Source organism: Oenanthe melanoleuca, chromosome 1A (genome assembly GCF_029582105.1).
Source record: "Oenanthe melanoleuca isolate GR-GAL-2019-014 chromosome 1A, OMel1.0, whole genome shotgun sequence".
Classification (NCBI taxonomy): Eukaryota; Metazoa; Chordata; class Aves; order Passeriformes; family Muscicapidae; genus Oenanthe; species Oenanthe melanoleuca.
In genome coordinates this window covers 22,009,430-22,031,811 of record NC_079334.1, presented here as the reverse complement: position 1 = coordinate 22,031,811, position 22,382 = coordinate 22,009,430, and the positions used below count along the sequence as shown (strand labels likewise).

Genomic DNA, 22,382 nt, shown 5'->3' with positions numbered 1-22,382 from the left:
CGGAGGAAGAGTGCGATACAATGTCAGGAACCACCGCGCCGAGGCGATGGATTGTCACGAGAGCTGCTGTGCAGGGTTTGACAAGCGGGGGAAGCACACTCTTAAAGGCCACTTTATTTGGCTTAGCATTCTTTTCACCTTCAGCTGTGGAAGACCAAACCACCACACTGATGTTGAGTTTACTGCTACCGGTTCCAAATACTTAAGAGAGTTCACTCTCTGCAGTTATTTTGTATGGGCTCTACACTCCTTCCTTCACCCCACTGTTACATTCTAGCATTCTACGGTCCCAGAACTGTAACAAGTGAAAAATAAATCATCAGACTGGTTTGTACAATCTCCCCACTCAGTGCCAGTGATAAACTGCGATGTAAATCCCAAGCAAAACTACTCTGTAGCAAAAAAGGAAATGAAACATTGTGTCGGTTTTGTAAAGACTGAGCTGGCTGCTCAGCATCCCCCAGCTCTGCCGGACAGCGTCTTCCTGATGTATCCTAAGGGACAGCAGGGTAAGGGAGGTTCTCCTGACTTTTCCAGGTTCCATAATTATACTTAGCCCCTTCACAACTCTAGGTCAGAGACACACATGAGCCTGTACAGTGGTTCCCTCTGACAAAACCACTGTCCAGAAGCACTTCCACTCACCAAACCCTGCCGCAGCAGGCGAGGCTGGAGCTCTAGCCACCCCCACCTCCCTCGGGAGCGCCTTCCCAGCACCAGCCGGGCTGTGCTGAGGCTGCTGAACACCCTGCATTCCCCCGGCTTCAAGCAGTGCCAGGCACCGCAGCTCGCTGAGCCCATCTTTCCACCCAGTGAGAGCTGCAAGCTCCTCCTGGCTCTGTTCCACCAAGTGCCAGTCCTGCTCAGCTAGCCTTCGGCAGTCCCTCAGAGAAGCCAGGGACTTCAGTGGATCGCCTCTCTGCATCCTTTGGAAGCTGTTCTGGCAGATGGAAACAAAGCAGCAGCATATTCACAGACCTGAGAACAGCCTGTAACCACTGGAGTGTTTCAGATGATACAGATATGCATTAAAAATCTCTAATTCCAACATGCCAACCGGATATTAAAATCCCAGTAACACGCTGGATTCCTTTGCTATGCTATGAACTAGAATTCATCATGGAGATACCTGCCAGGGTTCTCGTGTTGTGTATCACATCCACCTGAGCACGTCCTGGGAAAGATTTAGGCTTTGGAGAATAAGAAAGTAGGGCAGTTGTTGTTGACAGCTATGCTTACTGTGCTGCTGTTGGCAAATACACAGAAGGAAAAGTGCCAGCCCTAAAATCAAAAAGGAGCAGATTCTGCTTGATATAAACACAGCTCCCCACGGGCTGCTGCAATGCAGTGGCATCTCAGTCATTTAATTTCTTAATGATATGGCTGCCTCAAACTCTCAGAACTGGAGACAGTGAGCTCCTAGCATCCATAACACCAGCACCAACAGCTAGAAGGCCAACAAGAATTGTCCATTTAATCTCACTGTGTTGCCTGTACCCTGCCCACCTGAGTTCTTGGACTTTGTGACGGGAAACAGAGTTTACTTTTGAGCAGTATCTAGGACACTGGAAACTTGACACTCATTCAAACACAGAATATAATCCAACAAAGGCTAATTATTCCGTTCATTTAAACAGAATCACACACGCAGCCAAACTGGACTGCTGGGACCCCTTTCTCAGTGAAAAGAAATGAGAGGTAAAGGTATAAAGAGGCAGATGGTGTATCTGAAACTCTCTCTGTCTAGCTTTCTATTACACATGCAGGTTTTCCTCTTGCACTTGTTTCTACCACTCAAATACCAAACTATTTAAAGATGGCAAAAGGGAGAGAGGGTGTGGAGGGATGCGATTCATTCTTTGCATTCTCTTCCCCAATACATGCAGGTCCTTGATTCCCTTTTATCTTACTCATTTTCAACTTCTTTTTCCCCCTTTTTCAAGGCACTAGAAATTTGTGGCTGGAGAGGCATGGAAAGTTCGCATTTAAAGAGTTTTAATAAATTTAATGCCTTCAGGGAGTTTTCCAGAGAAACTGAACTCAATTAAATTAAGGGCCAGGTCCTGGGCATCACTTCTGCTGAAATAAAACACAACCTCCAGCAAGGACATTTCATCAGACAACCAGTTAATATTGGTTCAATGTTTACAAAAATTCTCCCCTCTCCTTTAAAAACAAGATAATCCACTTTGGAGCATTTCTACTCCACAGCAACTAAAATAATATAGAGGGGAGGAAAGGCAAAAATGCAACCTTCTAAGAACTTAACTACAGCTCAGGTCTATTCAACACATGGGGCAAAAGCTAAAAGGAATAAAAAAACCAGATCTGCTCCCTATTGTTACCTGCAACAACATAGATCAATGGGAGCACAAGCCAACAGCAGCTGCCCACATCTCCAGTTGCCACATGTCCACAGAGGAAAAATAAATGAGTACAAATGCTCATCAGGAAAATTCCACTAATTTATTAGATGTCTTGTCCTTCGTATGATAGTTTGAGCCAAACAAGTCTGCATATTTAAATACAAAATACCTTCTGAGTCACAGGAGATTCCAGAAATGCCAGAATCCTGAGCTCCCTTCCCTCAACAGAATAATCTCTCCCACCCACTTCTCTGCCCACTTCACTGCAGCCACATTAGGGTCTCTGGCCCATCTTCTTCAATGTTCGGTTCAGCTGGAATTAGAAAAAGCAAGGTCAGAAAAACACAGTGATTGATACACACTGCTGTTCCCCTCAGCAGACTTTATCCAAGGCCTCTTAACTCCTTCCTCTCCAACTCTCTGAGGAGAGAGCTCTTCAGCAAATACAGTGTGTCAAGTAGAAGTGGAATAAGTAGAACTCTCTTCTCTCCAAGATAGCAGAGGAAGATGTGGGGAGAAGAGAGGATGCAAACTTGTAGCACCTGTATTACAACCCTTTATGCCCAAATCTCAGAATTTTGCCCTAAGTTTCCAGTCCAGAACAACCTTCACTGGGAGAGAGTGGAGCAGTGACAAAATGTCACCTCCTGGCCAAGCTCAATGAAGCCATCTATGCTCCAGAAATCTCTGAGAACATTTTTTAGAGTCATAGTTACGAAGTTAGAGATATGATTTTGGTTGTGTTACTGATGGCGACACCACCATTTATTTAGGGACAATGGAATCAGCATCCTGGACAGTAAAACTCTCTTTCACTGTGGCTCATCTGAGCACTTCTCACAAAAACATACCATTCCTCAAAGGCCAGCAGCTGCTGCTCAGAACACCTGCTTTTGCCCAGTGCTTTAAAGAGCCAGGCTAAGTCCAGCATGGAATTACACAGCTGTTTCACACAAGTGTGGACTCTCAAGGGCCTGCACAGCCCAATGATTGCCCTGTTTCCTACAGAGCTACACAGCTCTCTGCCCAGGCCTCACCTCCTCAAACTTGTGGATCTGGCGGATGAAGAAGTCCCCGTAGCGCCGAGCGACCTTTGTGTCTGCAATATGGATCATGTCCTGGGAAGAGAACAGAATGAGACCAGGAAAAGGACTGTGCTACTAGCAGGGAGACAGCAAGAACTGCCAAACATAAGGATCAACCTAAGAGGCTTCACCCCAGCCAAGGTTCAGCATCACATATATCCAACCTGTGCTAGTGACACAGCACCCATCCAGCTCTCCTTGGGCTGCCTTCCCTCATACCTTTGCCTGGGATGGGTCCCCAGTTTACAGTGTATTCACTTCCCACATTCTTACACACTCTGCTTTTGTCTTCCTTGCTGCACTTTGACAGTTCCAACCCCAGTTCATGCTTCCCTCTTTTCAGTCATGCTATATGCCATGAGACCTTGAAAGAAGAGGTCTGCTATAAGGACCACGAACACAGGGTGACCTGCTCTCCTTCCTAGCAAGTAACCTCATGGTTACTGCTTTGACTAAAGTCCTACTAAAGACTAAAGACTCTTTGCTATGCTTCCTGCTGCTGGAGCTCCAAGGACAGATGGTGATAGCCCCACACCTAGTGTTTAGATTCCTCCTAGAGCAGCCACAACTAAATGCTGTTCCAGTGCAAAACAGATCTGTAATGTGACCAAGCAACATCTATGCTTAGTCAAAAAAAGGTGAGATCTGGAGTGCAACCACAAGGACAATCCCACCTGACACACAAACAACAGCACTATTTGCCACTCAGTTATCACCTCCCAGAACACTGACTTCCCTCTGCCCTGGGAAAGTGTCTGTTTTCTAGGTACGTTGACTGCCAAAGCTGCCTGTGATATTCCATCACTCTTCATCCACTGACACTCTTTTTGTGCAAAGCTATAACTTCATTGTGGGCAGCCAAGCCCTATAAATGGCAAAGGAAGAAGGAATGTCTCCTGCAGAATGGAACAAAACTAGGTGCTGCCAGTTCCAGAATTTCCCAGGTGAAAGAATTTCCCAGCCAGCAAGTGGAAGATACCAACCTTGTCAATATAGAAGTCAACCTCAGAGGCAGACTGGAACTCTCCATCCAGGGCAGATATGCCACTGGTCCATACCAGGTTCTTCATCTTGTGCTTGAAGACAAGCAGCTGGATACGGAACTCCTGCTCTGTGAGGTCTAAGAAGCCGGCCAGCTTCGCCACAGGCATGGTGGTGTAGAGCTTGAGGAAGCTACGGATGGTTGAGAGCTGGGCCTGCTGCTGAACCTCATCAGCAAAGACCTTGAGCTGCTGCAGGAAGGGCTCCTTGTGGTAGTTGGGGTGCACGTTGTCATAATTGGGCACCACAGGGGAGAGGAACTTGGGGCAGGCGTAACTGAAGAGCTCCTCGTAGACCTGCGCGTCGCCCTTCTGCATGCGCAGCATCTTGTCGCCGTACTTCTCGCGCAGCTGCAGGTGGATGCTCTCGTCTATGCGCATGGGGTACATGGTGAGGGCGATGGCCAGCAGCGCGTGCATCTGCTCGTTCTGCTTGTTGATCTGAGACAGAGAGGAGACCCTGTCAGCACCACCGTGTGCTCAGCCTTTAGGGTGCCCTAGGGAGCTGCACTTTGCAGAGGAGGACCCTTTATGCAGAGCACTGATGGTCCTAGTGCTCAAGGGGGACAACACAAAGCAGCAGCACCTCTGGGCAAAGCAAATGGATGAATGACACATCAAGGCTCTTAGGAATAAAAGAGAGGACTGGACAAGAGGAAGGTGGAGAGTAAAAGCATCCAGAGCCATGCAAAATCCGGAGGGCCAGAAGCACATTTGACTGTTTTGGTACAAGAACATGCAGAGAAGGGAAGGCAGATAGTTTAACAAACATCTCCTGGCAAGGGACAGTTATCAGGGAGGTCAGTGAAGAAAAGACTGAGAAAAAAGATTTATTTGAGTGTGGCAAGAAATGGACAGCTGCGTGGCTGAAACAGACACATCAACTTTTTGAAGTGTCATGGAATTAAGACTGGCAGGATTTGGCTAAACAAAGAGTTAGGAATTAATCCTAAGGATAAAAAGGAGACAGCAGGTAAAACAGACACCAAAATCAGGAGGTAAGACAGCTTAGGTAAAAAGAGAAAGGAGCTTTGTGAATGATTATCAGCTAATGGAAATATATCCGACAATGGCAGCAACCTGAAGTGCAGCACTGGACTAGAAACACAACTAAGTCTGAAGGAGCATCAATGAGAGTATCATCAGTAGCTGATACTCATTAACAATCAGTTACAATTAACATCTGCCTAGAGCTAGAGGGCAGATGGACCTGGGACAACAGTATGGGGAACAACCGAAGTAACCAGCAACATAGCTAAGAGAAAACATTGTCCCACATGGCAAAGGAGTTGAGAGGATCCCCAGTTACCACCACCAGCAAAGTCCAGGATAAAAAAGTTGGACTGTTAGACATAAGCTATCAGGTGATAGAGGAAGGACAGGAAAGAAGACAGCAGCTTTTTCTTTTGGGAAGCCTAGTCTGTTCTCTCTCTTACCATCTCATACTTGTAGGTTGTCCTCTGAAACATGCTCTTTGTCCTCTGGATGTAGAGGAGGATGTTGGCAAAGACACGGATGGCATCCTGGTAACGCCGCATCATGAGGTATGCGAAGCCCACGTAGTAATAGGTGGTCACCTGGCACTCAGGCACCCGGGAGTACATGCTCTAGGAAAGAAGGAGTAACATACTATGTTAGAGGGGAAACAGTCCAAACTGCTTGTTAGCCACAAGCTTTCACTCTCATCCCAAATACAGAAAGGAGAGGGTTAATTCAGGATACTTCACCTCCCACCCATCCCTGCAGCAGCTTCCTCACTGTTTTATTAGCTCATCCCATTTCCTATGTTTTCCAGTTTCAGCTTCCTACAAGGAGAGGACTCTTGCTCCCTGCCTAACACTGCTCTGCTCCGTTCCCTTTCCCCGTATTTCACTCCATATCCTGTGCCAGACAGCATGTATGTAGACCTGTGCCAAGCCTTGGCCCAAGCCCATTTGCAGCTGAACTTTTATTAGTCACAAGCAGCACTCAATTCTAACACAAAAAAATCTAGGTGAGAGTGGGCACAGTGAGAACAGAAGTCAAAAATACAAGAAAAAGCCACTGACAAAAGTAAGAATGGTGTGTTCAGGTAGTTATCATTGCACTACTACTTGCAGCTCCAGCAGTATTCTCTGTAACAAAACTGCCTTGCACAACACAGCAAACCTCCTAAAAAACTAGGCAATTGTACTGCAACAGCATCAGGCATTATCATATGGCTTGATTTAATGCCAAAGCTCCAGCTGTGCTCAGCCACAAAGTCCTGACAACTACAGCAGATACAAACAGTTCCTCAGCTGGAAGATTCAGTACAGCAATTTTTCACCAGCATGCGTGAACAGAGGCATTTGGAAGACTGCAAAAGAAGGGTTAAAGCATGTTGTATTACCTTCTTGTTGAGCTCGATGTTCTCCAGCACCTTGATGGCTTGGTAGTAATCTCCCAGCAGAGAGTGCAGACGCAGCAGCCCAACCAGGCTGAAATAGCCCAGCATCTTGTACAGGGAGTGGCGCCCATATTCACCAGCCACACTTTCAGGGTCACCTGGGGAAAAAAGGAACCACAATGCCATTCTCCAAGGAAGAAAGCTTCCCTTTCAATACTTTTCTGTATACAAACATAGGGAGCATTGCCTGAAATGTAATCACTCGTACTTCTCACCTAAGGCCAACAGAACCAGTTCCCAGCCAATCCATCCATGATTATGGGTTTGATCCAGCTCCCAAACAAAGTTAAGCAATTTGGGTCAAATCAAAGCAAGGCAGCACAGACACCAGTGCTGCTTGGCACCACCCAAAGCTCACCTCCACTTGTATAGACCTCCAGCTGTCGGTTGATGTTGGATTTGTCAACTAGAGAGTGCAGCACATTAAGGACACTGTGGACGTTCCAGATCTTGGGGTTGGAACGAAGGAAATCAATTTCCTCTTCAGACTTTTTGGCTGTTTTACAGCGGTACTGGCTGAAAGACTGGAACTACAGGAAAAAGCAGAGATTCAATGATGCATTGAATCCAATTGTTTGGAGATGCTCAGATAAGTGCACTAAGCTTACAACTTGCTCACACCAAATGCATTACAATAAACGACAAGTTTATTGGGAAAAAAAGTATCATGTGAGATCACATGGAAATCAAAATGACAGATTATACCACCTTTAAAGCACCTAAAAAAAATTACACAGTACAAATGGAAAAGGCCAGGGGACAGATCAAAGCAGGAAAGGATCTCTTAGGAAAAGAAACTAAACACAAATTTGCTGTCTGAACAGGCAGAAAAGAGAACAACCACATTATAAGATGTGTTTGCATACACACATCTTTTTCCTCCTATATGCACACGTCTCTTTTGTTCTCAAGATTGACAAGACAACACTCAGAATTCCAGACAGCTCTATAACAAAAAGTTACAGAGCAGGGAATATCTTCTCTAAAGAGAAAAACCAATAGCATTTGAGATCTGTACTGTTGCACTCAGAACAGTAGGCGGAAAAGTATTTCTTAACGTCAAGATCTCAGACCACAGCTTATTTCAAATCAGGTCATCAATCTCTCAGTACATGCACAAAGGCCCTACTGAATAAGAAAGACAGAAATTTTGTTCTGAAAGAGAAATAGGCACAAAAGTTCAGGACACCCCAAAGAGCACCCTGTGACTTAAAAATCTGTACGTTTACAACTACTTCATCCACCTGCTAACACAAGAGTAGCAGTGATCACCAAAGATTTTCAACCTGCAATGGTACCCTTGTTATGGAAATCACAGCAAGGGAAGAGATGGAAAATTTATACAACTAATAAAGGCAAGGCCACCCCAAAATGGCCCAGTTTTATACCTGGTATATGAATTCATCAATGATATCCCAGAGCCACTGGTTGGGCAGTTCCAGAGGAGCAGGGCCATCAGCATCTGTAGGAGAACAGATGACACGTTAACACCTTTAGCAAGAACACTGTCAGAACTGGAGGAACAGATAAATCAAAGAACACAAGAATTTCCCTGAAATGGGAGATGTTGAATTAAGCTTCCAGAGAATAGAGCTGAGATATGCAGCTTTGATTATCTCAACTGCCTTCACTTTCAAAGCCTATGAACATGCACAGGGTTAATCTCTAGAGCGTGACTGCTCAGCAGCATCAACTCTCAGAAGCTGCACACAGACTGCAGGGGTTTATCCTAACTGATCCATTCTCCACATGAGGCTTGGCAGGGAGTCACAAACACTAACATTTGTTCCAAGGGGAATTAACAACAGTAAACAATTGTGAAACACTGCAAGTTTTCTTTAGCTTACTGTTTCATTTTACTTTTTAGTAAAGATAGGTGAAGCAGTTCTCAGCAAGACAGAAAGCTAAGTAAGTTTTATTCTTTACAGTGTTTCAGAAAGCACTGGAAACTATTTCTGCTTTTTGTGGTTTTAAATTCATGGATGCAAATTGCTCTTCATTTAACAAACTCAAACATGCACAAACCTTATAGACTACCTTTCCCTCTACTGTTTATAAACAAACATGTTGAAGTTCTTCTGACCCTTTCTTCAGCTCTGCCCTTTCCATCCGATCTTTCTCTCCAAAATTCACAAACCAGAAACTAATTGCAGCTACTCACTGAGGATGTAGTTGAAGAGATTGCAGTAGTTGTAATAGGACTCAAATCTCTGCTCCAGTGTGGGCCCCCCCTGCAAAGAGATGTCAGCAGAGTCTGCTTCATTTCAAGCAGGGCAGGAGGGAGTTCACGGGCAACAGCATAAGTCACAATAGTAGAGGGTCTAGCTCAGGAGTGTGAGAGCCAGTATCCAACCAGGACACCCACCAGCATCACCCAGAAAACCTGAAAGTGTAGCACTGTACTCCCACAAAATAGGGATTTCTTTTCCTGTACAGGTAGCTTTTCCCAGGATGTCAAGCAGTTAAACCTCCTATAAATATTCTGCATTAACCTTCCCTGTTTCCCTCTGCTGTTCAGATTCAGGAACTTTCTACCTTTACCAGCTCTCCTTCCTTCCTTCTCTGCTCATGAGAGGCCTGAATACATCAACAATGCTGATTCTGGACATCATTTCTAAACACTTTGACTACTGGTTCTTGTTTCAGCTGGAGACACTGAGTCTGAGAACCACTAATAGCACAGCTTGAGAAACCAGTTTCTCCTGCTGAAGCCTGGCTTGGGTTAACACAGCAGCCTTTCAAAAGTGCCCATTTCTCCACCCTCTGGTCCACAGTAAAACTGCAGTTATTACTTATTTACCCGTAAGTCATGCATCTGTTGAGATTTTTTCCTTTAAGAACCAAGTACTATGACTTTTGCACTGATTTCAAAGCAGCTTAAAAAACAAAAGACAAAGTTTGTTTAGTTTCACAGAGCATAATTCCTTTCACTTCCTTCTTCTCCATCCTTTAGGGTATCCATGTTTCCCTTTTTATACTACATTCTCATCCCATGTGAGGTTTTTAATGACAAATAATGCCTCTTGTGCCACCCCTTCTCACTGCCTGCTCATTTGAAGAGGTGCCACAAAGAAACACACAAAAGCAATAAAAAAGAAAATTTAGCTATCTTCTAACATGCCCTTCTTCCCTAACTCACTAGCCATTAAATTTGCTGCTGGCAACAAAGAGCCTCCTGAACACTCAGATCCAGTCTCCTGATTCACCTGAGCTACCAGAGAAACCTGCACACTCATCACCACCAAGCTTGAAGAGACAGCTAATGAGCCTCAGACAATCAAGTCTTTCTTGCTTTTTAGCAACAAGTGAACCCTTACTAAACTAACAAAATGCAAGAATTTTAAACTTCCGTAGAATCAATGTGACTTACAACTCATGAACCCATCCAATCCTGCCTTGCAAAGATTAGGGGACCACTGATACTGTAGCAAGTTTTTAGCACTGATACTTGTCAAGTTTGCTGGCACAGAGAAGCCAGCACACACCCCACAAGAAGACACAGGGCCAACACTCACGCTGACTTTGGCGTAGATGTGCCTGTAGTACAGCTCCTTGTATAGGATCAGGAAAACTGCATCTGGAAAAGATGACACAAGAAGACATTAGCAAGCCACAAGGCCTATTAGCCTCTTGCCACAAAAATAAAGGGAGGCACAAAAAGATGCTTTGCTCAAGTTGCCAGGCATCTGCAGAAGGAGCCACCAGAGTGAACAAAGTCAACTGACTCAGGCAGCAACAACACTGTGCACCTGCTAACTCAGGATCAGGAGGGATTCAGCTCCTGCTCTCTCTGACAACCCAAGGGAAAGCAGAAGACTCACCATTTCCAACCTGAGGAGCAATGGCCTCAGCCTCCGGCCACGGAGTGTTCTTAAAAAACCTTTCTGTCAGTTTTGTCCAGCTGAAAAACAGACACACACGTGGTATGAGAAGCCACTTCTCACTCAGTATGACTGTGTCAGAGATGACAACAGAGAGAAGCTTTGGACTTGGTGAAAGCTGAGCAGCACCACCACCAACCCTGCTAGTAAGTCCAACGTCGAAGCAAAGAATGAGAACTGCAAACTAAGCAGTGAGGCTTCAATTTATCCTCCAAGCATGAAACAGACATGTATGTCTCTTCCACATTCTCTTTATGCCAAGCTGACACGGCTGCAAGGAGGAGTGGAAGTAGCTGTTGGGAAGAGACATGAAAGCTACACCTCACAGCTTTCTGCAAACTGCCAGACTAGCACCACTGAGATCCCTTTCTGCAGCCTCCCCTCCTGTTAGGCCAGGCCTGACTCTTCCCTTCACACAAATCACAACTCGTGTATAGCTACATTAGCCTAATGGGCTGGAAATACCTACGGTGTTTTTTTTCCACAGTAACCAAACCCAACCTGTTTCAGAGAAAGCCCAAGTTTGGAACAGCACAGGTAGTAGTCAGCCTTTCCCTGTAATGGCACCACAGTTAAAAAAGCGACTTCCATCTGCTGGAAGGACAGTATTGTACCTGTTCTCATAAATGTCCTGGATCTCGTACACCTTCTGGTCAATAACATCACTGGAAACACGGCTGGCCTGGAGCTCGTACACCTTCTGGTCAATGAGATCTGACACGGTCTTGTGAAAATACTGAATGAAGTTCTTGATCACCTCGGGGATCACCTGGTAGGTCTGCTGCTCGTACTGGCGCTCGTAGGCCAGGTCTTGCTTGGGGTCTCCTGCGGGGAAGGAGCAGCAGTGAGGGAGGAGCGGCGAGGCAGCCGCCCGCAGACCCAGCCGGGCGCAAGCAGGCCCGGGGCGCGCGTGGGGCCCTCACACTCACCCGTGTGCATATCATAGTCGTTGGAGTACGCGTAGGGGTCGTAGGCAGCCTGTAGGGAGAGGGCGGCAGTGAGACCCCGCGCACAGCCCGGACGCGACCCCCGCGCCCCCCAGGCCCCCCGCCCGCACCTCGTTGTCGTAGTCCTCCCCCGGGTAGGCCATGGCGGCGGCGCGGCACGGAAAGCGCTCCGGGCGGAAACGCGGGACAAGGGCGGGGCGGCAAGCGGGAGGAGGAGCCCTTCTATTGGCTAAAGCAACTGCCTGTCTTCGCCCTGCTGAGCCGTCACAGGCCGGCCCTGGCCGCTTGTCTATCTGACTGGAGAATACAGCTGCCCGTCAAGCTTCCCTGGTCACAGCCCCGCCTCTCTCCCCTCTCTCCCTCCCCATTGGCTGCATGCACGGGTTGTGTCGCCATCCATTGGTCGAGAGGCTGCGGCCCGCCCCGTTGCTATGGGGACGCCCCGCCCCGCTCCCCGGCCGGGCCGTGACGGGATGGAGGGCGGCGGTGGGGCTGACGGGGCGCTCGGCGCGGGGCCGGGACCGGGACCGGGACCGGGAGCGGGACCGGGAGCGGAGGCAGAGCCGGGGCCGGAGTCGGAGTCACAGCCGCGCATCGCGCTGCCGCCACTGGGACCGGGCGCGCCCCTCGGTTACCTGCACGTCCTGTGGCAGCGGGAGGAGCCTGCGGGCAAGATCCCGGCCCGCCGCCTGCGCAGGGCCGCCCGCCTGCACCGCCGGCTGGGGCCGACGGGCAAGGAGGCCCACGGTGAGCGGGGGCACGCTGCGGAACTGCCCCTCCTTCGGCCGGATCCGCTCGGGGCTCTGCTCGGTGGGCGGCTGGGAAGGCACCCCGCTCCTGCCCGGGGAAGGTGCCCGTCAGGGGTGGGCGGGCCCGCCGCCGGCTTCGGGAGGAGACCGGGAGAACGATTCTTCTCTAGCGCCTTGGTCTGCTTCCCATTCTCTGGTTTGGCTCCGCACTCGTGCTCGAGCACCGGGATGGGTTGTTTCAGTAGAGAAACGTGCCTTTTCCCTCTGTGCTTTCTAGTAATCGCTTTCTTTCCTCCATAGCTCTGAAAAGGCTGCGCGAAGCTGCCAATAGCAATGACTTGGACACAGGTAAGGCTTCTGTCAGTCCCACTTGGGACCTCAGTGTATCAAGGGCTCCTACTTTAGGAGAAGAGGAAGGGGGTGCTGATAGCTTGTGGACAGGATGCTTTAGATGCTTCAGATCTAGAAAATACTGTTTTAAAGCCCAGGTTTGTTCTCTGAGCAGAGTAGGGCTGCTTGTTGTGTTCACCTGCCTGTAGCTAAATCAGTACTGCACTGTCCCAGATGTTTTGGTATGTTCTTTTGCCCAGTTGTTAGCAGAAAAATAATAATGTTTTGATTTAAATGGACATCTTACATCTTTCAAGTTTTGTTAATTGAAGCTTATCAAAATTAGTTTTTCCAAACTTAAAGTTTTAGAAGTTTTTGCAATTTGTGTTCCTACAAAAACAACTTGATGACAACTTTGCTAGATGCTGGCTAAGAGTAATATAACACACTATTTATAATTAATAATTATTTATTGATTATGACTAAACAACTTAAAAGGTAATTAAAACAATTAACTAAAATTACTAAAAAGCTCTGACATTTCCAACAATTCCCTCCTTTGGAAGTGATCTTAGTTTTCCTTTTAGATTTTTTCCACTTAAATCATTGAGTATCTAGCAAAACTTAAGACATTAAAATGCAAAAATTTTGCTTGTGTCTTGTTATATCGTAGATCATTCATTCCAAATGAAATTCCAAATTGGAGTATTATCTCTTTTAACAATATCTTTGCAATTTCTCTTGCTTTATTAGTGTAAACAGCTATCCAAAAAATCTGTCAGCTAAAACCAATAGGTATCAATATCCCTCTTGTCGAGGTAACTCAGAAAAATCTCTTTGCCTATAAACTCCAGGACAGTTTCCTCCTTTTGCAGTCTTTAAAAGAGGTATTTTATCAGGCTGTGGATTGTTTTGCAAACATATTTTACACTTACTGACTATACTTTTAATTCATGGTATTTTTACACTAATTACTTGATGTTTCAAGTTATCTCTAATAGCTTCTGCTCCCTAGCATGTTTCTCTGTGTTTATCTTTGGCTATGTCATCACTGCTTGAGGTACTATGTATTGTATGCCATTCCATTTCTCTTTCTTTTGGCAATATAACATCAACTTTAAAATACCATTTTGGTGTAAAATACCATGAACTGGCCATTTTTCTTGATTATCTAATAGATAATCTGGCCACCAGAGGATACAATATTCTATTAACTGTGTTCAAGTTAAAGAATTGCTTTTAAATTCTTTCCAGTGCTGCAGAATGCAACCTAAAGATGAATATTTGGGTATTCTCCCTCTTTCTGGGCTCAAGAAAAAAACTGAAACCCACAATAAAATTAAAAAAAAAAAAATCCAGCAATCACTAAATCCGACACGAGAGAGCGCTCTGTGCACACAAATGCAATTCCAGTCACTAAAACAGTTGTAGCTGCTGTGCCAAGGAGAGAGCTCTGAGCAAACAATCCTCACTTTAACAGTTTTCATTACCCAAAACCAAACATTTAAAATTCACAGTAAACATACAATGGCTTCAGCACACCTAGAGCAAGTGAATTTTCATGCAAACTCAGTTTTTACTTTTAACACACTCACATTACCACACACGGGTATTTTCCAGCACTAACACGTACCATAGGCTTTAATAATCACAGAAATACCTGGGCAAAGCCCTTCCCCAGGGTGGCTCTTTGTGCAAGCAGCACTGTCTCACTAATTTGTGGGCAAAGCAGAGGGTGAAGACTCAAACCACACCTTTTGATAGTCACTTACATAGTTTTACAATTACAGTTTTCCAGCTAGGCAGTGGGACTCAAATACAATTCCATTAACATACACTTACTTTTAATTGATAACAGCCAATTATATCATCACTTTCTTAACTCTATCATGTCAGACAGTGCAAGCTTATGATTAGGTATACCTTCCTAAACCTTCAGTAATGTCTAATAAACTCCCAGGGGTTTTTGCCTTGAACTCACCTGGATCAGAGGATTGAAAAATTTCCCTGAAAAAAAATCTTTCAGTGTGCAGCAAAGTCCTTTATCCTGTAAGTCTGTGGAGCATGAAATGTGTGGTCTCACCTGGGTCACCAGTAAATTGTTACCAAATCCTTTGAAATTGTTGAGGTAAATAAACCCCTCTAACACTTTCTTTTCAGTGTAGTGTGTACAATGTTACTTTGTTGTTGGCCAGGAGGGATTTTTGTGCCTCACAAAATTCTGGCCTCCACTCAGACACAGATATAAAACTTCATCACTTATTTATACTTTTTAGCAAACAGAGAAATTAATGTTCATTGGTTATAAATTACATAATTCTCTTTTATTAATTAGTATTGTGCCCTCTACGGGTACTGAAAGTTAAAGTTTCAGTAGTTTCCCCAAGCTGTGTTCCTACAAAACTACATTATGACAGCTTTGCTAAATACTGGCTAAGAGTAATTTAAGAATCACACACTATTTATAATTAATATATTTATAGATTATGAAAATTAAATCAATTAATTTCAAAGTTAATTAAAGCAATTAACTGAAATTATTAAAAAGTTATATAATTTCCAACAGGAAGATGAAAGAATGCAGTTTTATGGAAGTCTTGGTTTCAATCCACCTTGGATTTGATAGACAGGTTCCCATGTTTACAATCCTCTTGTGTTTTGTTTTCTCTGCAACTTGAGGAAGTGTGCTATGATTAATTTATTTTTCTTCAATAAGTAAACATCTTTGCTGTTTCCTGTGGTGACACTGGGTGGAGAGGTTATGTCATTCCTACTTGGTTCAGGGGAAGGGTAGCTAAAGTGTTCCTGTTAATGGTTCCCGCTGTCAGTCTCCCTGTCTTTCTTGTGAAGTATCAAACATTCCATGTTAATGCCACTTCCATCTTTTCAGGTGTTCCTTTCAGTTCTGTACCACACTTGAAGTAGGAGGTGTACAGGAAAAAATTCAAAGGGGGCCATAATTCACTTTCTGGAAGCTGAGATGAATGGTGACTGAAACGGTCTTGACTGTTGTAGAATATGCTGTTTAGAGATCTCAAAACATAGTGAACCTGTCAGCATTTTTAACAGCTATGGAATGAGCTCTGTTTCACACACCAGATAGTGTATCAGGATGATCTCCAAACAACAGGACTGACAGCCCTTACAGTTGCCCCTAACACATGTTGCTCTAGGTGCTATTTTTATGTGCCTAATCTTTCCACCCTTTACTGATCTCTTTGCACAGCTCTTGGCAGTTCAGTGCGTTCCCCTGCCTGCTTCCCAAACTGTAGCCACCACTGGTTAGGAAAGGGCATAGTCAAAACAGGTGTGAAGAAGTGGTTTTCTCAAAACCTGTGGTTACACTGCGAAACTTCTAAGCAGGGGTCCATGTTGATGTCAGAAGTTTACACAGGTGCACAAAATGGCCATGTAAATCCACAGGGAAAGCCCATGGAGGGGCAGTAATCACAGGATGCTAATTCTAGCCTGGGAAGTGCCTGAGATGCAGCTGACTAAAGCCACGACCTTCCTATCCTTTTGTATTTTTCTCTAGGTATTTGCTGCTAATTGTGCTTGGAGCTTGAAAATTTGGCTAGGTGGACCTTTAGCCGTTAGAGCTGTTGGCTTATCTTTTATGGCAACATGTGGAAGGTGGTGAAGGCTGAATCAGAGGGTGGAGGTTATGCTGCTAAGGCTGGTTCTGCTGAGCTAGGGTTCTGGTGTGACCTGGTTCAAGTCCAGAGGGTGACAGCACATGTATCTCCCCCCAAAAGAGCAGATAGCATTACCTCTCCCTGATCAGGTACCCCTTCAGCTTACCTGCTTTCTTCTCCTTGGTTCTGTCAGTGCAGCAACTCTTGGAGGACGGAGCTGACCCTTGTGCTGCGGACGACAAAGGCCGGACAGCCCTGCACTTTGCCTCCTGCAATGGCAACGATCACATCGGTGAGTGGGGGGGAGTTGTGTCTTCCAGCCTCTCTGTGCCAGGGATTTTGAAGGGTGCTCTGTATTTTGATTCAGCACCTGTCAGAGGTTAGTCTTTCCTGTTCCTTTTGTGTCAAAGTTGCCAACTCTGGCCCCAGGGCTTGCCATGTCTGCCTGCTGGAGGGGGAGTTCTAGGGCTGTACTGGTGCAGAGGGAAGGGTGTCCTTCCTCCCAGTTCTTCACTTCAGGGAGCCCAGGAGCAGTGGCCCTGCATGGCTTTGTGCTGGGTCCTTCTGCATTGCTGTGGAAACACCTGTCGCTGTCTCAGGAGCTGATGAGCTTGATGGAATCACCCATAAGGCAGCTGGTGGCTGCCACATGGACCTGTGGCCCATGTGGGGCAAAGGGAAGGGACTGATGTGTCTCTGTTTCCTTGTTTCTAGTCCAACTGCTTCTGGACCATGGGGCTGACCCAAACCAGAGAGATGGGCTGGGCAATACTCCCTTACACTTGGGTAAGTGCCACACAGATGAGCTTTGCATGCAGAGAAATGAGGTGAGAACCTCCTTACTGTTCCTTTCCTCTCCATCTTCCTCTTGCCTCTGCCTCACAGAATGTATCCCCAAGTTTAAGGACCTAGGAAGGACTCTTTGCACTTCATTAGATTCACTCATCACAAAGATTCAGAGTCAAAGAAAAGGTTTGAGGAAGTTGATTTTCCTCCCTCTGCCAGCCCCAAGGAGTGCAAGATCTGTTCCAGACAGTACTCAGGCTTGAGTGGGAGGTTACCTTAGCATTTGGGCCATTCCTTTTTCCCCTGGCAAAGAAGCCCTTTGGGAAGCAGTAAGCTCTGTGCTTGAGCAGAAACTCATTTTTGTTTGTACCTCTGAGTTGTGTGTCCTGTGTTTTCCCTCCCCAGCTGCCTGCACGAACCACGTTCCTGTCATCACCACGCTGCTTCGGGGAGGTAACATTTCCTCTGTAACAGTTACAGCCTGTCCCCTTCCTGCCCTGTTGATACTCCCCAGGGACACCAAATCCTGCTGACGGACCTCACTGTCCCTACCTGTGCATCTTGCAGGGGCCAGAGTTGATGCCTTGGATCGAGCTGGCAGAACCCCACTGCACCTTGCTAAATCAAAGCTGAATATTCTTCAGGAAGGATTCTCCCACAGCCTGGAAGCTGTACGCCTTGAAGTGAAACAGGTAAAAGAAACAGCCCCATGTTCTGGTAAGGTGGTGCAGCCCCTGGCAGCCTCCTGCACCCTTTACTTAAATGCCTGCCTGTAGGCTCTTACCTGCTGTGGGAGGAGTTTGACTTCGGTTTTTGGAGACCTTCCTTTTTCCCAGCCTCTGCTTTAATTTTTCCAAGTCCTCCCTTGGCTCTGGTAAGCTAAGGATGCATTGAGTGTCTGAATTCTTGGGCAGTATGGAGCATTCTCTTTTCTTCAACCACGATGTAAGACAGATGCCTTGTGGCAGGAGAGGGACCACAGCACGAGGCTGTAGCTGTGGCGTACACATACTCTGTATTCCTGGCACAGCCTACCCTGCTGCACTATGTGGAGGCATGGAATAGGAAAGCACTCCTGGGACTGCAAATGTATAGAGTATGGCCTCACTTCAGGAGTCACATAGCCACAAGGATTTTTATCCTCTGTGCACAAGCAGATCCTGCTGGAATTAGAAGGCCCTGCTCCTCACAATGAGGGAAGCTAACTAGCCATAAAGAAGAGCTTGATGCTTTCAGGGCTAGACCTTATGCTGCTTCAGCTGGGGTTATCTCTCTTCTCTGTTCTTAACCAGGCACAAGGATCACAACTAGTCTGTCTGTGCCTGGTGAACGCCTCTGGTGATTCACTGGGCTCTCTCTACTGCTGCCATTAGTGCCATGTAGTTGCTTTGCCTGGGTTCGTCTCTAGGGGTCATGTACTCTGCCATGTGCTGCAGCTTCAAGGCTGTGTGCTTGGCAATTTAATTGCAGTTTAATTTTTCCTGTAAAAACACCCCAGCCTGGTGCAGCTCTCTGATGTTTGCCTCATATGCCTGTTTGTTTCAGATTATCCAGATGTTGCGGGAATACCTGGACCGTCTGGGGAGGCATGAGCAGAAGGAACAGCTGGATGACCTCTGCTCCAGGCTACAGATGACTAGCACAAAGGAGCAGGTAGGCAGCATTGAGCTACTCTGACTCACCTCCTTGCGTTGTGAGCAAGTGACAGGATGACTCATGGTGCTCCTTTAAGTAAACATTCAAAATGCAGAAAGCATCGTATTGCCAAGCAGCAGGGAAGCTGAGGATCAGATGGGCTGAGGGCACTGTCATAGGATCAGCATAACCACACAGGGTTGCAGGGCCTGGGGTCTTTTTTCCTACAAAAGACTGGCCCCTAGAAACAGGCTTAGAGGAAAGAGCCCTGACACCTTTGTTGAGTTTTGGGTAATGTAGCAACGTGCTTGTATTTTAAGGAGTGGCTAAATCACACAGAGTGCAGGTTAAGCATCACCTCCTGAAGAATGGAGAGAAGCTCCCATTGCCTTAGATTAGGGCTTGTTTGATCATGAGGATAGTAGCCCTTCTGCATGATTGTTGGCACCGAAAGGATCCTGTCCTAGTATAAGCTCAGCATGGGCATTACTGGCAATTCTAGTGCAGGGCTGGTCCCTGCTGAATAGGAGTTTTTTTCTGTGGGGGCGGGTGGCTGCACAGCTGCATTCCCCTCCCTGATGGCCATCTGTATTCTTCTGTCAGGTGGATGAGGTTACAGACCTCCTGGCCAGCTTCACATCACTCAGCCTGCAGATGCAGAAGATGGACAACAGGTAATGGGCTGCCCAATCATCTTCCTGAAGCAGCAGGAGAAGCCTTAGAGAGAAGAAAAGGAAGCTGAGGTTTGCTTCCCAGATCACTGACTAAACACTGCTGCCGGCGGCCATTCCTGCCAGACTGACTCTCCAGTGGTGCTCAGACTGTTCCTGTTGGTGCTGCCACAGCTGCCCCACGGGGAGGCAGCAGGCTTTGCACAACAAAGGCAACAGACAAGAATACTGCAGCTGTGACTTTGGGGTAAAAGAGCTGCTCTACTTTTTACCAGATGGGCTGGCCATGAATAATGTGCTCTTTCCAGAGATATTTTGCCTTCTGCTAAGTATGTCAGCTTGATGTAGGTGGTGACCAGTGCCATGTGCAGTTACCAGCCCTGACTAGTGCACTCAGCAGCTGGCCAGCATTGCAGAAATGCTTGGAACAGGAACTTTTTGCCACCTCCATACTGCTCAACTGCATGAGGGAGAAAGTGAAAGCCTTGAATAGCAGAAGCCTTTGTGCTGTGAGAACACACATTTAATTCTGCATGCTAGAAGTTGAGCAAACGTTCTGCCTTAAGAAACACGCACTGAGGCCTAATCCTCACCTTCTCCAGAGCTGGTGATCAGAGGGCAGAGAATGTGTCTGGTTACAAGTGGGATACAAAGTTTTTTACAGCTAGATTAACACCTTTCACTGGACCCATTTTTAAAGTCTGCTGCAAGTTAGTGTTTAAATACTACAGTGTAAGACTTGCAAAAATTACCCTGGTACACAGCTAGCAGGTCAGAGAGAATAAGGATTGGAGGGTGACAGTCTTAAGCAGTTCTAGTCAAACATCTACATCTTGCAAAAAAAAAAACACCATAACTAACTAAAACTATTGTGTTTCATGTTACTGGCAGTCTCAGGCAAGAGGTCCAGTTGTGGCAGGAGGTATTTGTGCATTCACCTGTGTTATTGGGCTAGGATGGAGGTGAATTTACCTCTGCTTTAGCAGCACCAAACCCATTGCTCAGCTATTCTGTGTCTCTTGCTTGTCATGGAGAACCTTAAGTTCAGTGTGAGAAATTAATTATGGCTTATGCTGGGAGCCTGAAGTGATGCAGCTATGAAGGATATAGGGAAATGCTCTTGCTGCTCTCTCGCTTCTGCCCACTGTGGTTAGCAATGAAGATTTAGGTTGCTTTGTTGTAGAGCAGAGATCCAGGAAATCTCATTGATAGGGCACCAACAGCAGCAGGATGACAGGAACATGCCAGTAGTAATCTGAGTTCTCACCTGTGTACCACACCATGGTGTGCTGGTAGCCATACCTGTTGCACAGCCTGGGAGTCACTGGTTTGAAAGAGTTTATTATTAGGATTCAGCTTAACTATGCAGCAGCCACAGTTTGAAGCATTCTTCAGAGATCTTTAGGTCAGCGTGCTCTCTGGTATCTGCCTCTTGTCCAGAAAGAGACTGAGTGGACCTCTGTTCACAGCTGAGATCTCAGAAATAGGCTTGGCTTTTAGATGGTTTCATCTGCGGCCTGCTGGAGGACACAGCTGGCAGCAGCAATATTATGGCTGGGCTGGAGCTGTCACTGTGCATATTGGTACTTCATTATGTGCTGGATAGGAAGGATGCTGAGAGGGTGGGAGACAATCTGACCTTTTTGTATTTTCAACTTCAATAAAATCCTGACAGTCTTTTACAACTCCTCAGCCAAGTTCTTTTTTTCAGAGCGACCCATTCCTCTTTCTTTACATCTGTTCCAGGCCCCATGCACTGCACTGGACTTGGTAACTGCTACTCTCATACCTGCTTCTCAAATCAAAACTTTGTGTGACAACACAAAGTTATTTGAGTTCAAACACCACTCTGTTTGCAGATCAAAGTACAGGGTTGCTGGCTGACCTTTTCTGATCCTGACTTCCACAGCCAAGAAATCCAAATTTAAAATCTAGGTAGGTGCTGTGAAACTGTACAAGTAGAGGAAAGAGAATCCCAGCAGGAGTGCTTCAAAGTGGAAGATGAGATATTTTGCAGAGAGGAAAAGCAGCCTTGCCCAGAGGCAGAAGTCGAGCCTGCACCATGCCAAATAAAATGGCTGTGCTGTGAAGAGACAGCAAGAGGATGAGGGACATTGGGCAGGGCAGAGAACTTCCAGCATGGCCCCTATGTGAGCGGCAGGTGACCTTCATGCCCAGTCTTTACTGAACTTGTTTCTTCCTGTCTTTACAGCCCAGTCTTGGTGTCCACACACACTCAGCTGCCAGCGCTTCTGCCCTCAGCAGCCTTGTTGCTGAGGAGACCATTAAGGTGCCTGAAGAGCACCTAAATGCTAAAATGCTCTTTATCCCTGCAGTTACTTCACTTGGTGATGTTGTCTCTAAGTAGATACCTCTTAGAAGCTTACCTCAAACCCAGGAACACATCTAGCTGAGACTCAGAGTGAAGCTTTTAGCCTTGGCACACGTGATGTCCACAGTTCTTCAGGCTTTTGTTGTGCCTGGTGCTGGGTTTTTTCTTAACAGCTTCTGACTGAAGGGAAAGGTGGGGGTGCTGCAGCCAGCCAGGAGAAATGGTCTTGCTTCTTTTGCCACATTGCTCCCATTGCAGGAGAGGCAATAAAAAAACCAAATGGCTGTAGGAAGTTTTGCCACTGCTTTAGCAGTAACATCAGGTAAGAAAAAGAAAAGTGTATCTGGTTTTCAGTGGGGGAAAAAAAGTATGTCATGTAGGAATTGTATTCTGTGAATCACTGCAGTCAGTTCTGCTTTCCTGCCTCAGGGCTTGAAGCTGTGGGCTACCCTGTGGGCTACCAAAACATATGATATGTTTGGCACTGGATGGAGGAA

At 46.3% G+C, this 22,382-nt stretch overlaps 2 protein-coding genes across 3 annotated transcripts; one reads left to right on the top strand and one right to left on the bottom strand.

Annotated features, from left to right (window-relative positions):
* Positions 1–2,447: 2,447 nt before the first annotated feature.
* On the bottom strand, positions 2,448–12,138 carry EIF3L (eukaryotic translation initiation factor 3 subunit L). Its single transcript, XM_056482249.1, has 13 exons — positions 11,858–12,138; positions 11,730–11,778; positions 11,415–11,625; positions 10,741–10,820; positions 10,435–10,496; positions 9,081–9,150; positions 8,308–8,381; positions 7,278–7,449; positions 6,863–7,017; positions 5,928–6,098; positions 4,435–4,932; positions 3,404–3,484; positions 2,448–2,679 (listed from the first exon to the last, which is right to left on the bottom strand). Exons 1-13 carry the CDS (start codon positions 11,888–11,890, stop codon positions 2,641–2,643), a joined length of 1,695 nt encoding a protein of 564 aa, XP_056338224.1. The 5' UTR covers positions 11,891–12,138; the 3' UTR covers positions 2,448–2,640.
* Positions 12,139–12,206: 68 nt separating this feature from the next.
* Positions 12,207–21,238, top strand: ANKRD54 (ankyrin repeat domain 54). Of its 2 annotated transcripts, none has more exons than XM_056482247.1 (8): positions 12,207–12,494; positions 12,797–12,844; positions 16,655–16,753; positions 17,176–17,247; positions 17,653–17,700; positions 17,815–17,939; positions 18,793–18,900; positions 19,486–21,238. In XM_056482247.1, exons 1-8 carry the CDS (start codon positions 12,221–12,223, stop codon positions 19,558–19,560), a joined length of 849 nt encoding a protein of 282 aa, XP_056338222.1. In that variant the 5' UTR covers positions 12,207–12,220; the 3' UTR covers positions 19,561–21,238. The 2 variants fall into 2 exon arrangements, with proteins under 2 accessions (XP_056338222.1, XP_056338223.1); XM_056482248.1 differs by having other exon boundaries at positions 12,405–12,494; positions 16,660–16,753.
* Positions 21,239–22,382: the final 1,144 nt, after the last annotated feature.

What these genes read in the sequence shown, in the direction of transcription:
- ANKRD54 (XM_056482247.1), top strand. Translation starts at nt 12,221, where the DNA reads ATGGAGGGCGGCGGTGGGGCTGACGGGGCGCTCGGCGCGGGGCCGGGA. An exon ending in TAGCAATGACTTGGACACAG is followed by an intron (nt 12,845 to 16,654) that starts GTAAGGCTTCTG and finishes TGGTTCTGTCAG; the next exon opens with TGCAGCAACTCTTGGAGGAC. An exon ending in CAATGGCAACGATCACATCG is followed by an intron (nt 16,754 to 17,175) that starts GTGAGTGGGGGG and finishes CCTTGTTTCTAG; the next exon opens with TCCAACTGCTTCTGGACCAT.
- EIF3L (XM_056482249.1), bottom strand. Translation starts at nt 11,890, where the DNA reads ATGGCCTACCCGGGGGAGGACTACGACAACGAG. An exon ending in CAGGACATTTATGAGAACAG is followed by an intron (nt 10,821 to 11,414) that starts GTACAATACTGT and finishes TCTGTTTTTCAG; the next exon opens with CTGGACAAAACTGACAGAAA. An exon ending in GGAGGTCTATACAAGTGGAG is followed by an intron (nt 7,018 to 7,277) that starts GTGAGCTTTGGG and finishes TTTTTTCCCCAG; the next exon opens with GTGACCCTGAAAGTGTGGCT.